We start from the raw sequence: 16,347 nt of genomic DNA on the forward strand, positions 1-16,347 counted from the left end.
TTTTTTTAATGGCTGAATTAATACACTGTTTAAGTTTATGGTCTATGACAATTATTTATGTCACACAGAGCTGACTAGTTTAGCTGGGGGTTTTTTTTTGGGGGGGGAGTTAATTAAACCACAAAAAAAACAAAACCTAGTTATTTTAATTAAGTGCTGTATAATAGCTGCTCAGGAATCTTTATGATCCCAGCAAAGATAAATCATATATTCCCTTCATCTGCAGCTATACTTTAAGTATTGGAGAAGGAAGAAGACAGGAAATCATCTTCAGGTTTGGAAAGGTTCAACAGAAAGCTGCCTATGAAGCATTGTTTATTAACTTGTTCCTCATCAGAAAGTTTAGTTTACTGTACCTGATTTAGTGAAATCAAATTTTTATTTTCAATAGTGACATTAGATTTATATTCTGCTTATGTAGATAAATGAAAGAAGGGAGTTTCAACTCAGCAGAAAGTTTTCAAAAGGTGAAAAACAGAGAATGGAACATAAAAACAATTTTTTTTTGTTTGACAATTTGCTTCTTGAGAGATACAAAAAAAACCCTGCAGCAGTTAGAAAACTTTTATTGTATTGTAGATAGATGAAGAATAGTACCAGCTTCAGGTCACTCTTCTCCCTCATACTTAGCTGAGCCATAAACAGAAGTTCTTCACACTGCATCACCATTTGAACACAATACAAGGCAATAACAAACCATAAAATACACCCAAAATTAAATTCTGATTGAGTTTTTTTGCTTCTAAAAACTCATAGGTAAGCACAAGAAAGAGACTGTATAAGAACAAAACTGTTCTGATACTCTGTATATGATATATTGCTGGACAGCTTGCAAAATGCAATTTGACAAGCTGTTTTTAAAAATGAGTAGTAGAGGTAACGTGTAGTAGAATTCACAATTTATTTTCAATCACTCTTTTTTAAATGAGAACCTCGGATGACAGCAAAAGGTGTCTATGTAGCTCCTTCAGTTTTACCCACCAAGCTCCCAAATGGAACATCAAGCAGATACATAAAATGCATACTTAGAAGGATTTAATCCTAGTCTTATTGATTTAAGCTGGCCCTCACACATTCTTGAAATTAAAATAATTCTTTTATAAGCAAGATTTAAACTTAAAAAAAAGATCTTAGCCTTTTCTTTTCCCTTATCTAACATTCTAGTATCTACCCATTTTACTCTGTTCAAAAGCAAGCTACAAAGTTTCAACGGTTTCAAATTCCTTCAACAAATTCCTTTCTCTTAAAGGTGTATCATGCAGAACTGCTGACATATACATACTAGCATTTAGAAATAGCCTATTAACTGCTGTCTGCAGCTAAATTATATAAGCTTCATTACTTCAAATTTGTCCATGTCACCACCTCCCTCCCACATGTTTTTAATCTTCTCCTAAAAGTTGTTTTCTGAAAAGCAGCAGCTTAAAAATGGATTAGGCCTGACTCTTGTATACCTTTCACTATGACATTCGATTTCCTCCTTACCATACGTAGAAGTTCCAAATTAAACTTGCTCTGGTTTTGGCTATATTTATATTTCCACTACCAATTAATATCGTAAGTTAATTTTTAGGTTTGTTCTTCTGTCCCCCCTCTAAAATCTTCAGACCTTTGTGAAGCCTTTTAGAGAAGTCACTAGCTACGTTTTACTCTTTGTATGCTCTGGCAGTGGCATTCTCTGTTAAGTCTTAATGTGTTTTTATAATACCAAAGCTTTTCCGCCCCCATTTCCAATACTGTGTTCTTATATAATTATTCCTTAATGGGCGTTATTTGAAAAGTCTTCCTCCATTTTTAACTAATGTAAGCAAACTTTAAACTATCAACTACTTTCCACTATGAATTCCACAATTAAATGTCAAACATCTGGTAACAGCTGTCATCGATTATCTTACCAAGCCTGGTACCAAAAGCCTTAAATATTTTAAGCATTTTATGACATAAAAGGAATAGTGGCAGGAGGTTAATAGGAACTGACCTATTCTAGTGTAAATGTCTATCCAACTGGTGAGGGGTTTTGATAGCTGATTTTCACCCAGTTTAATTGTTTTTTTAAAAAGGAGGATTACAGACATTATGCATCAGCTTTAATCAGTTATACAACTAACCTTTTGCTCTGTTTGCAGTTGGTTACATCTCTGCTTTTCATGGTTAAGTTCTTTTTCCAGTCTTTCAACTTGATCTCTGAGTTGTGCAGTTTCCTTTTCCAGAACAGCAGTTACCTTTAATAGCTCTTCTTTTTCTTTTATTATTTTTTCAATTTTAAACTGTAAAAACAAAAACATTCTTTTTTGGTAATTTTTCTCCCCAGGCTTCCTATTAAATAAATGGATGACTAGTTACTCTTACATTTGAGCAGAAGCACAAAACGTGCATTCTCTGGCTACGTTATTTTAGCTTTCTTTTTCCCCAATTTTTGAAACTTCATTCTTTTAACTGACTAGTACTACATCACCATTAGACAGCACATTTTGTAGCATCTTTATTTATACTAAAGTTTCTCTTCCTCAGATGAAGTGCTTTTACTGTTCCCAAGTGACCACAACTGTGGAGGAGCTAATTAAGATGATGACAGCTTGGTGAGAAAAGGCTGCTGAGTGTAGACACACACATTCAAACAATGTTTGAGAAATTTCACAGAATACCAAATGCACACACAGCCAGAAGTAAGGACAGGCACATGAACTGGGACAATCACAAAGGTCTGGAAAAGTCTTTTCCTTCAGTGTTAGCACTATGGGTATATACTCCAAGACTGGAGAAGCAAAAATATTTCAGCTGTATCTCTGTACAGAGTCTCTTGTCCCTAAATTTTGAAAGCTATAAATCAAATACTTGTATATATGTGCATAAAGGCAACTGAAAGAAGGGTAAGACATTGATGGCAGAGTAAGGAGAAGGTACAGAGCAGTTTTCCAATAAATAACTCATACAATCAATTTTTTTTTTTAAGTAGGTTTCAGCCTAGGGAATATCGAGAAGCAGGTGGAAATGTTTTGACCCCAGATGCAAGCATACAAATCTAACAACATCAATTTAGCAAAGATGTTGACAGGCAGAATACTGCTTCAAGAAAACAAGCTATTCTAAGTCACTCAAGCACCTGCAATTATTCAGCTCAGTTTCCCAGACTCTTCAGTTGTGTACAAATAAAAGCATACTAGTTACTCAATTCTTAGCATTCTTTCACACAAAAATATCTTCTTTTTCCCCCCTCCTCCAAACAGAAAGCCATATTTGAAACACTGGCCTATTTACTTAGTTGGACAGTGTAAACGGGCGAGATGAGCAACTCTTATGGTTTCACAGTCTATCCTCAGTGCAATACCACACCATACCTGTAATCAGTTTAAATATTTACTCATTTAACCTGCAAGTGGTCTGCAGGTTCATCTATCTAATATTAGAGAAAAAGCTAGAAGCATGCATAAATAAGGAGATGGGTAACATTTTAAAAATTGGTGAATCAAACCTCGAGTAGTCCAGCTTTTGTAGTCACCACTAACATATCAGAGTTTCCTTCATCTTCCATAGTGAGCAATTCTTCAACAGGGGAAGAGGTACGAAACTGAAAAGGTGTGCTTGCTCCACGGATCTCTCCTTTATGTGTCACATAACAGAACTGGTAAAATTCCCCATCATCATTTGGTAGATAATACCCTATCAAAATAAATTTGTATTTAAAGAACCATTCTATACAGAAATAGATTTATTATGCAAGTCCCCATCTGGAAATACATTATCAGATAATGTATGGTTTACAATATCTTTCATACTCATTATCTTAGTGAAACAAAAACTGTCAAATGGTAGAAGGAAAAGCCATCATATTTATTTAACCCCCCCCAAAGACATTCTCCTAGCTTTTATTATTATAGGACATGAAGGCCTAGAAAAATATCAGGTAACAGGTGCTATATATACACATCACCTTATAATACATTAGATAATAGCTGCTGAATATATGTATATGAAGTAGATTCAGTCATCAGCAATGAGAAGCCCTGAAGTTCTAAACATGGATTGGGACTGCATTATTATGTGACTGTCATACAAACACAGAAAACATTTCTACCCCCATCCCCCAAATCACTTATTCTATAAAATCAAAAACAATAGACAGAATAAAAATAAGACAAGAAGTCTGCAACTTTACCAGGTTCAAGTTTTGCATGTTTGCATGGAATAAAAAACAGCAAAAACCAATTGCACTATGTGCCAAAGCAAGGGACTACTCTGAATGGATCACACAATGTTAGTGAGCTGCAAGCATTGATGGGGGGGGGGGGGGGGAGGGAGAAATCAAAGGCTTAACAAAAAGTTAATTTTTTTAAATTAAGAAAAACATTTTATTCTAGTTTTGCCTGAAGAAAGAATGAATTGCCCTTCTTATAGCTATGTAATACTACATACATATATTAGCAGATTATTTCAGAGGAATCTGTGTGACTACTGAATTCAGCTGTTACCCACTATACCTTCAGCATCAAGCCCCTTACATCACCTGAATTCACATGCTTGTGGACGTTAAATAATCATTTCCAGAACTAATGAGATTTTTACCAATATGAGTAAATACAAGAAACTACACTCTACTCAATTTAACGCTAACAAAACCACCTGGTTTTATCTAGAACACCGAATTATCAGACACCCTAAATAGCTTGAGGAAGATACCAGCATATTAAATCCCCACCTAACATTTGACGTAGTGAGCCCTTTTTTTTCTTAATAAATATTCAGTGGCAGGTGTTGTCATCCATTTCTGTCCATATTTCACCATGATTTAATCTATTTACCCTGCTATTACCTTTCTTATCATTAAATTCCATTCACCAACTAAATGTCCAGTACTTCTAGAAACAGATGTTGAATGCCACAAAAATTTAAGAAGTGTTTTGTCATGAATAGATTTTGTGAGGCTGTATTTACACACACACACTCTTTCTTCATTCTATCAGCTTACGTAAATCTTTATTTTGCCCATTATCAGAGCTGAGAAAGATACCAAAAATGCATGAGAAGAAAGCAGAATCTACATTTCTGAAGTCACTTTTAAGTGCCACCCAAAATAATGAAATCTAAACATAACTAAATATAACTAAAGTCTTCTCTAGGCCACAAAAAAGGTCTGATAAAATTCTAGTGGTAGTTAAGATAAGCAAATGAAGAAATCCAGGAATTTCTTTCACGTGCCTTCCAAGATGTTCCTTCAGTTCCAAGTCAAGTATAACATCAGAATCCCTATTTTAATTAATATGTTTAATTTTTACTCCAGACTCCTAGAAGATTTTTCACAGTACTCTTACCTATTTTTCCAACAAATGGAAAAACTCATTACATGGACAGCACTCACATTACACAACACTTCACATTTTCTTTGGCTCTTCTACTTTATTAAACGTAGCTCAGTGAAGAATACGTTAGTGTCAAAAACTCAGGATTCTGTACTTTTGGACCTGACTACATTTTCCTACATATCACTGCAGTTTTAAGTTCCTTTTATCTGATTCAATGTTTAAATAAGGTGGAGCTACACAGAAATTGATTCAGAACAATCTAACCTGCAGCTCCAGAAATTTTTTTAAATTGGTTCAAGTTGATTTTAAAAGGGACTTAAAATCTTTTTCAAACATGTACTGGAGAGAACAAACTCCTGTTATTTTTTTTTCTCTCAGCACACCTATTTGGTCATACAAAAATACTTAAAGCATGCTTCACAACAGTACCATTTATCTCAAATAAATTAACCTCCTGTAAGCTTTAATGATCTCATCTCAGTAGTACTAAAATATCTCAAACACAACAGGGAGATTGTTTGAATGGAGATCTGGTAGCTCTATAAAAGCGATGGACTTTGAGCAAGGAATGTAACAGATGACACCATACTTAAGTTACACCACACAGGAAAACACTGGCTAACTCAAAGGACTGATAACAGGATGCAGAGCCCTTTGCTTCTACATCACTTGTAGTCTGAGTCCAACCCAGTGTCATTCATTCTTAGCCAGAGGATTTTTGATAACTGTAAAAGAAATGGATGGCTTTCTCAGTTTCTAGAAGAGACACACAAACTCCACAGAATTCAAAGTTATTCACATGATCTGACTATTTTCTGACCATTTTACACGATCATCATCAAAGCTACAGAAAAATGGACTTCGGGTAAGAGAAAGAACAGTACAGAACTCAAGCTATTACTATTTGCAGCTGCAGGAGAATCCATCATTCTTAACAAGTCAACCAACCAATCCAGTAGCCATTCTGGACTTCAATACTGTATTAGAAGCAATACACACACACACGTATGTACATATATAAAGAGTAAAGCCAACTGTGGAAAAACAAAAAAGAATATATGATGCTAAACTCCAGTAGTACATAAAATAAGCATTAGGCAAATTTAATGAAGAGGCTTTTTTACATGCAGGTTCGTAGATCTACATGCCTGTGTAGATCCACAATATCCAGAAAGTTATACACATTGGCTTTATAAAAGTACCATCTCTTTATCTCTGTTTTGAACCTGTCACCTGGTAGCTTACACTGACAGCTCCTACTACTTCTTTATGTATTAATAATTAAAAAAAAAAATCTACTCATGCCATGGGAAGCTCTTCCGGATTTTACAGACATCTGTCATAACTCATTATTTCCCTTTCCCAGGCTGAAAAGCCTGGCAAAAGGAAATTCTGAAAGTCATCTAGTCCAACTTTCCACTCCAAAAGACACTGCTATCAGCACCAGATTGGGTCCGCTGTGGCCGTGCCTAGCCAAGCCTGTGGAATCCCATCCTCCCAGACCTCACTGTGATAACTGTTTGAGAGCTGCACCACTTCCTCTTGGCGAAAAAGCCTTTCCTAATGTTGAAGCTAAACTTCCCAGGCCGCAACTCATGGCCACTGTTTCTTTTTATATTATCAGCCACTAATAAGAAGAGCTTGGCTCTGTTGCCTTTGCAACTCCACTTCTTTAAGCAGAAGCTATTTCTTAATTTTGATCTTCTTGTTGCTCTTTGTCCGTTTTCCAGTTCTATTAGATCTTTTCTTTGAGACTGGGAGGGGGAGGGAAAGAATCTGATCTTCACAATAGTGTTGAAATGCAGGTACACTACAGATCTGTACCGTTTTGTTTTGTTTTTTCTTTTTTTAAAAATTCTATCTTTTTTTTTTAAGGGGGTGCGGGGGAGGGAGAGGGGAAAAAAGGTTTGCTGCTGATCACTGAGAAAACATTTTCCTACAACTACTATAAAACTGAGATCTCATTCCTGAATAATAATTTTAATTCAAAGTTCCTCATAGTGGATTCTTTTATATTTACTTATATTGAATTTCACCAGTTATTTTATCAATTTCTCACTAACGAAAGGTTCTCCGCAACTCCCATACATTATTTACCCATTTATTCCTTGACAGGACTCTAGTCTCTAAATTTTAAACACCGTTCTCAATGCAATGTTCAAGACATTCCAAGATTTAAAAACCCTAACAATGATTAAACAAAATCACTTTCTATGTTTGAATAGTTTCCATGCTGTAGAGCTTCCCTTTCCATCAGTCATGAATACTGTCTGCTGCTATACAAAAATACACCATCACACACTTATCTTACAATTTTTTTCCCACCTAAAATCAGAACAAACTTGACACAGCTGACAACAGCAACAAAAAAAACCAAAAGCGCACAGAAGGCATACATGCAAAAATCTCTTCCAATTTATGTTTTTAAAAAATCTAAATCTGTTATACAGCATTTTAACCTATAGTTTTTAAAACTGTGAAAACTAGCAAATACAGGTAGATGTTGCATTATTTAATATATACCCACCTTGAAATGTCAGCACACAATTAACAGTTGATCCTTCCACATAATTTTCTGGCATAGGTGACCAAAGAAACGTGTAATAATCTCTTGCAGTACTCCAGCCAACCTACAATAAAATAAACCACAACAAAAAAAGAAAACATTAAGGAGAAGAATGTTATACACAGTTAAGATAGCATGATCTGACCTTTACAACATACTGTAATATGTATATTTCAGCTTCAGCATGCAATAAAAAGATATTTAACAATGTTTACAAATCAAGAATATTTTAACAAGCCTGTCAAAGATTTAGCATGAATTTTATTAAGCTTGTTACCTAAGGCAATAAATGGGTCTAAGGCAATAAAAGGGTCTATATAAATTAAAACACCAGACAGTGTTCACTGTATATTAATTTATACATTAATTTGGTATAGTACATTTAAATTTTTCTATAAAGACACATTAGTATACAGAAAACTAGAAAGATTAATTCAGAAGTTTATACTAAGATGTTCTTAAACATCTTATGCAAGTTCTGCCAATGTTGACTGTTTTGTGACCACAATCCAGTAGGCAGATCAGAAAACAAAAAGCTTTTAATGAAAAGAATGGAGAAGACAGCTATGTTTTTGAACTTAAAAGGCCAAATCTGACAGGCCTATAAGACTAGCACTATTTCAACAACTTCTGAAATGCAGTACTAAAAACCAGCATTCACTGGAATGCTAACTCTTCCTTACATACATGTTAAGTCTGCAGGAATATATATATATATTTAATATACTGACTTAACATATATGTTAAGTCTGTATATTACATATACATGCACCCACACACCCCAAAAGACTTGTCAAAAGGTTGGTGCAATACGATTTATCAGTAACTGGGTATGCTGTCTTGGAAGTGTTAAAAGAAGAGAAGGGGACAAACTGCCCACCAACTTTCTCAGAGAATGTCTTCTTTCAAGAGGCATTTTAAGAGGAAGAAAAAGAGTTACCAATCAAGATTTCTATTACCTCAGAAGACAAGCCTTCTAAACTTTAACATCATGCCATATCCTCCTTTATAAAGGATACAAAATAATAAATATATAAATGCATATATATGTATAAATATATAAAAACATTATATATATATAAAAATAATCATAACAATGTATTTTGAAAGGAAATAAGAACTGTGTTTTAAGGATTTGACAGCTTTTAAGAGACATTTTTACAGGAAATGAGAACAGCAGCAGAACTGAATGTAATTAATTCTGAATTATTCCACAGCTGTCCATTACAAAATCATTTCTTTAATTTCTGTTAAAAAGTGTAGTAGTAGCTAGTGTTTGGAGAAAACATTGAACTGATCTGACATGACAAGGTTGCTCTTATATTCATTATAAATCAAGAAGGAAGAATGTCAGGAAAAACAGATCTAATATCACTTTTGCTAACTATAGTCACTTCTTTGAGGCAACATTTATTAGAGAGAAGCACTACTGACTCTTGACATATGAAAGTGGAAGAATTCCTAGCTCCAAATTGGAGCCAACTACTGAATCTTGAGTTTATTCTTAGACAAAGCTATGAAGGTTTCTATGATATCTCCTATCCAGAAGCTTTTAAAGATGTGAATAAAATGTGATCTCCCAGGGTTACTTCTCCCACACCATACTTCAGAAGTAACAAGGAAAGCATCTCCAGTAACTCTGAATCAAAACCAGCAATTTTTACTTAATAAGAATTCACAGCAAAGAAATACATTTTGCAAATTTTCACATTAGTCATGTTTTCAAATTCAACTCATACATTAATAACCTTTTTCTGTTGAAGATGCTTTTACCTCAGAAAAAGAAAGCATATACCACTGCTAGGTGCCCTAAAATACAGACAGCAGCAAGTTTTTTAAATGCAGAAACTGGGTTTTCAATGAGTGAAAAGCCTGTCTTGTTCTTTTGAATTTCAGAGGGAAGTATTAATTAACACTTAGGATAATGTAGGAAAAGCTAATGGGCAGTGTAACTTTCACAAGGAACAAAATCAAGTGAATATAAAAGAAAAATGGTCCCTAGTGTTTTCATCTAGGAAATCAACTCAGCCTTTGATTCAATTATTCTCTGTGACTGAAATTTTTTTTAATCCAAATATCATATGTTGAGCTGTAAATGTAATTATTCTGAAACAAAAAAATTTTTTGAATATTTTATCTGTAATAATAATGTACAGGGTTTTTTTTAAGTATTCAATAAAATGTAGAATTTTAGTCATAATAAACAAAAAAAATCTAGTTGAGTAGAGAGCAAGTTAACAACTCTTCAGGCCTGTTTCTGAGCAGGTAACATTTCCAAATATCAGTATAATCTGTGGGTTATTGGCAAAAAGAGAGATATGATACATCAATAGCTTGTGGGCAATACCCTGAGTAGTTTACCAGGCACATATTTTCTCCAGCAATCCCCTCGATTTCCTGCCACCCATCATCTGCTTCCCCTAACCATACCTCCCCACCTTTTACTGTTCCAATTCCTAGAACACCATTATTTCTTAATGCACAACATGCAAGTTATCTGAGCGTGTGAATTACTCCGTGGCTCTTTTCAAATGAACAGGATTTCAAAAGATGCTGATCTACAGGTTACGTATGTGAAAATGTGACAATGCAGAGAAGAAAATATGAACAAATTGCATCTTTCTTGTGGCTGCATAAATTTAAAATGGGGAATTTTGAGTAGTGTTGCTAATGCACCTCATTTTGCTGCAGAATACACAGTGTCTTTGCTGGGCAATGACTACAAGCAACTTCCATAGGATTTTATCTTAGATGACAGAAAGAACGATGAAAATGATAATATGCGGAGGAGAAAATAAAGACAGAATTAAGTAGTGAATGTTCTAGATTAAGATCTAGATCTTTAAAATATATACATTTTTCTACTAATAGGTTTTAATTAAAGCTTTCAATACTTTAAATCTTTTCTGACAATATTTTCTTTTTAAACTAAGTTTGAAGTATAATACTGGATTTTACAAATACAAAATACTTCTACATGATCATAACCCTCTCTGTGGCAATAGGCTATACTGTCACAGATACGAAGATTATAAAACCACATTGGATGGCTCAGCAGTGATCTAGATGTCACCTTTGTCAAAGATACTTCTTTCATTTCAAAAGAAAAGCAAATAGTTGTATAAAAATAGGGTTATAACTAAGAAAGAAATTAAGATTGCTTAAGAGAAAGGAAATTAAAAACTGAGATAAAGTGTAAACTAAAGCCAAGGGCACAGGCTAAAGAGGAAAACAACAAAGAGGAAAAAATGATGAAGAGAAAGATGGGGATGGCAGTCAACAAGCCCACAGCATATTTATTTCAACAAAAACAAAACTGTAGCTCTGGAAGCAAAATGATTTATAGCAGCCTTCTCCTCAAACATACTGACTTGCAGAAAACATTTTCCTTTTAATGAAAGGCACCAGAAAAGCAAGTCTCTGATTGCTGATCAGTGCAACAGCACTTATTCCAAACACAACGAATATAGCCTAACTTCCGGGTCAGTCTCCAGAAAAGGGGGGGGCACAGGGGGAGGGAGGAGTCCAAATTCCCCATGAGTATCCGATTGTTGTGAAGATCTTATCTGCACTACACTGAGAGGAAAGAAATTTCTATTTGAGGCAAATTCGCATCCAAGTCATCCTTTTAAAAATAAAATAAATAATAATAACAAAAAAGAGAGACACCATTACAGCAACTGGGCCACACAATTCTGTTTAGGGTGCAAGTTGAAGGTATCCTTGTAAACACAACAATTTGTACTTTGTGCATTTTCCTGGGAATAATATCAGATCCAGCAAGTCAGATGATTTAACAAGGAGCTGTTGTTAAATAGCACAGGAGTAATTAATATCAATCAGTAGGGCATACTGGAGAAAACCTGAGGGAATTTTTAAAGTAAATATATTTACTTACTGCATGCCTATAGTTATTTAAATGGCCATCTTCTGTGAAAGCTATAGGATTTGAAGGTAGTGATTTCCGAGCACAGACTAAAACAAGGAGCTTCCTAGCCAAAACATTCCTTAATTTTGAAGTTTAAAGACTCAAAAGATAAGTTTTATTAAATTAAAAACAAAGAAATCAGCCCTAATGTTTCATTTTCAGAAATATATTCTCCACAGAACAATGTTCAAGTAGCTGGTAAAGATTATCCCACCAGCCTGCAGAACCTTTTGCAGCTGATGCTCCAGTTCTTGGGGTGACACAGCTCCTTTGATCCTGCTGCATTTGTACTGAAACAGCAAGAGCAGAGTCACAATGAAAAAACAAAAAAAATCCTATCCCAAATCTATTTTGACTCTTCAAATCTTCAACCTTATCCATGCAGGAGGACCCAGGAAAATCTTCAAACAGTAAAAGAGTATTAACACAAATCTCAAACACAGATTTGGAAATTACTCTAACAAGTAGAAGCACCAAAATCCTATGATATTCGAGGAGCTTTCAGCACCAAAAATAAAAGGAAACAGAACTTGCTCTTTAGTTCCTACCCAAATTGTCTCTAGTATCCTTCTGAAACTGCAAAATGCAATGCATGTTAGAAGTAAATTCAGGTGCTATTTAAATTCTGTTTAGATAATCAACTGAACTTTTACCACAGAAATTCATGGCTATTATTCTGTCCTGTTTCACATAATTCAAACTCTAGAAGCCCAAGAGTTAAGAAAACTGACAATAATTTCACACCAAAGTAGAAAATGGAAATATGTGATTAAGTATTTAATTTGCTAGCATCTTGCTGTATTCTATTTTCCAATTTTTTTAATAGAAATATAATAGCACTGGCACAATACATCACAAAATAAATGAAGACAAAGTCTCCACAAAGTCTTTTACTGTTACCAGAGAAAAATCTTTAAGCCTGTAAGAATAGGAGTTTGATCATTTCAGCTGCCAAATAGCTGACATAAGTGAGCATGTTTATTCATATAAAACATTGCAGAAAACAAATGCTTATAAGAAAGTGAAAGGTCCAAATATTTTGTTTCCGTATTTGAAATTCAATAACTATTTTTCTCAAATGACTATTTTTTCCATCATATCCATTATAAAGATATATTGAGAAACAAGTCATCAATTGTATCATATTTCCTTGTATTTCCTTCAGTTACTGACCAAGTGCTAAACATTTATGATCTAACTATTCAAATTGCAAATGTTTATTTATTCAGAATAATAGTTAATAATTTAAACTTAAAAGCTGTTAAAAAATTGGAAATGAAGGAAGAGAGATGAAAACCCACATTTAATTCACATTTAGGCCTCACAAAGTCACAGTCCTATTTTGAAATGAAGAATATATTCTGAGGTACTCAGATGTGAAACCAAGGCAGAAGATGAAACAACTTTCATCAGAATACTGACTAAAACAACATACGAAGAAGCATGACAAATACTTCTGTATTACTGCTTTTCATTTTTAATTGACACTGTTTACTAAAGGAGGATTTCACTCAAAAAAAAAAAAAATTACTATTAAAACCAGGATAAGACTTTTGAATGTTCATTTTCAAAATATCAACAAATCAAACAGTATCTAGCTCAAAACAGCTACAGACTTCTTTCTTGTACAAAAACTCAATTAGTTTGCCTTTAATAAATGCACCGTTCTCATATCAGTTAAAAAAAGTAAACATACTATCAACTGCTAACATAAAACTAAGGTCCAATTAAAGTGTTAAATTCAAAGTGAATACACACTAGTACTTCCTCACAATCAAATGCTCAATATCCATTCAAATGGGAAATGCAGCACCTATTTCAGGATTATTCCATCAATTCTGGGAGAAGTAAAACTACAGTAACACCACTGACACTAAGCTCAAGTTTACCGTTCAACTTTTTCTTTTTTTTAATATAATAGATACACCCACTAAAATCATGAAAATCCCTAGCCAATACAATCAGGTCAGCAAAGACACTTTTACAGGTCCAAATTTACCATCGGAAGCCCCAAACACATGAGAAATTTCCATGGCACATACAGTGAAACTTTCTGCCTGAATAAGTCAAAAAGCCATAGTTTGTTAGTTTAATTTAAAGACCTTGGTCATGGCAGACAATACTCATATCCTAGCACACAAACATTATAAAATACTCAAGAATTCTAGAGCAAAACCTTCTGAAGTCAAGAGGAGAAAAAAAGAGGATGACCTTTCAAACGAAGTATAGGACTTGCAGTGAACTCTTAACTAGTTCATCACGTGGCCCTGCCAATACCATTATTTTGTAAGGAATTCATCAAAAACTCTGAAAATATTTTCACAGAGTTAAAAAAAAAAAATCCCTACTTCTTAGACAAAAAAAAAAGTTTTAGTTGCTACTGATTGTTTTTTTTTGATTGAACTGATACTGAGTTGATTTTCATCAGCTTCCCCAATCAACGGGGGGGGGAGTTATAACCAGAATCAGAAATAGTCTCTACTATTAACTTGGTCTGCAACCCAGCCTGCCAGCCTCTCCATTTCTCTACATTTAATTCTCAAAAACCATGCTCAGAAAACCATTTCTAAAATAGAAAGCTGAGCACGCATTTCAACACCCTTGCTTTCCCAAGATTAACAGTCCAGAACACAAGACTAAACCCTGTTTTCATCTTCTCAACCCATCCTTTTAACCAAAAACAAAGTATATGACTATACATCACATTTACTACAAACATATCATATCCACATTATGTTACCATGTACAAACAACATGTTACTCAAACAATCCTCACTATTTAATTCATTCTCTTTCCATAAAATAGAAAACTTCAGTAAGACATTATGGATTAATCCATTATTCAATTATATTTCAATTTTCTGCTATAAGCTTTATTGTCTTGTGAGCTCTCTACACTTCAGAGCAAACAGGCTTATTCCAACTTAAGATAACTTGAACTATTTGTTTTGTTATATATATATACACACCAATTTGCACGTGAAAAGTCTCTGTAGTCACAGTGGAAATGTTGAAGACTGGTAAAGTTTAAGATGTCCAACACTGAGCAGTTCTTCAATTTGGCTGGGAACTAAGGACAACTCAACTGTCTGCAATACTCACACCACACAGCATTTCCTTCTACTAATAGGTATGCAGTTGTCATGAAAGCTTTTTTTCAGTGATGCCCCAGTCCCTTTTCTCACTGAAATGGCCCACAGTGTAATTAACTTTCCCATATTTACATTTCACTCAGTACATTTCCACAAAAAAAAGGCTACAGAAAAAAGAGCTGACTAGTAAACTAAATGATGCAAAGGAAAAAAAAACAAACAAAAAAACCCACACAACTGGGAGTAGTCTGCATGTCAATGAGTTATCAAACAATATATTACTGAGGAAAAATAATGAAAAAACATTTTATTTTGCCGTATCTCCTTTAATATCCATTCGATTTAATCTTATACAGAATACAAGTTTTCCAGGATACAAGCTCTCCATCATAACTGTATAGTGCTTACAATGTACAAATAAGTTCAACTTTCATTTTTAATTTCTTGAACTTCAGATGAATGTGGAGCAATATTTTTTTTTTTGTAAAGAAAAACCTAGAGTTGGGTGACACCTTCTGAATTACTTATTCAATCTACTTCAATCCCCTTCACTCCGATCCATCATTCTTAATATTTACAAACTGGAGAAAATAAATAAATAAATAATTTATTTATTTCCTGCTTTGTTCATTTTCTTTCTTTTTATAACACCTTGGCAAAGTCAGCTGACAATCTTGAGTGTGATTGCCTTAAACAATTTAGGTTTAAGCAAGGTAAGCTCAGTTGGCACTTTTTTCCCTGGCTTCAAAAAGGTTTTTTTTGTTTTGTTTTGTTTTTTAGTTTGGGCAACTGGAAGGACTGCAGTTTTCATCACACTGCATTAAAGAACATCTTATCTATACAAAACACGTACTAACAACAGACCAAAAAGGTAAATCCAGAAAACACTTGTTTAGTTGAACCAATGTTAACTTATCAGTGGGCCTTTTCTTGTAAATACCTAACATTACTACTCAATTCTAAAACAAACAAACAAAAAACCCACGCTCTTCAGAGTAAAAGTTTTGCCTTTTTTAGTAATTTGAAAGAAAAAGTAAGTAGTTTAGAGTGTAATTCTGCAAAGTACTCTAAGTACTGTAAGAGTACAGTAAAATATCTCTGAAAGAAGCAAAGTTACAGACAATAGATAAGCCTTTGGACACACATTAATACACTATAATCATTACTGACAAAAACTAGAGTCAGCAGCCTTTATATATTTATGTGATAAGAAAGAAGTAGTTATTTCAATCCAAAGCACAGAGGACACAAATGCTTAAGGAAAATGCAATTGGGCCAAGTATCCTAGGAAGAGATTTCTTCACCATGATAGGGCAGTCCTTGTTTGAGCCATAACTCTGAGTTGAAGTAACATTACTCAACAGTCACAGTATTGTAAGTGTGGCTATAGCAGCCTACTAAAGGCAAGATTTGTATGGGAGAGGTAACAACTTTTTATGAGCTGATTAACAGCTGGAAAAA

At 34.0% G+C, this 16,347-nt stretch overlaps 1 protein-coding gene across 4 annotated transcripts in view; it reads right to left on the reverse strand.

Moving 5' to 3' along the window:
- Positions 1–16,347, reverse strand: part of TAX1BP1 (Tax1 binding protein 1) — a 68,741-nt gene that overhangs the window by 41,023 nt on the left and 11,371 nt on the right. For all 4 annotated transcript variants that reach the window (XM_067291568.1, XM_067291569.1, XM_067291567.1 and 1 more), the window contains exons 3-5: positions 7,828–7,930; positions 3,473–3,660; positions 2,109–2,267 (exon numbers count right to left, since the gene is read on the reverse strand). In XM_067291568.1, the coding sequence (XP_067147669.1) occupies positions 2,109–2,267; positions 3,473–3,660; positions 7,828–7,930 (450 nt within the window). The remainder of the gene's footprint in view (positions 1–2,108; positions 2,268–3,472; positions 3,661–7,827; positions 7,931–16,347) is intronic.

This window comes from Apteryx mantelli, chromosome 2 (assembly GCF_036417845.1).
Source record: "Apteryx mantelli isolate bAptMan1 chromosome 2, bAptMan1.hap1, whole genome shotgun sequence".
Classification (NCBI taxonomy): domain Eukaryota; kingdom Metazoa; phylum Chordata; class Aves; order Apterygiformes; family Apterygidae; genus Apteryx; species Apteryx mantelli.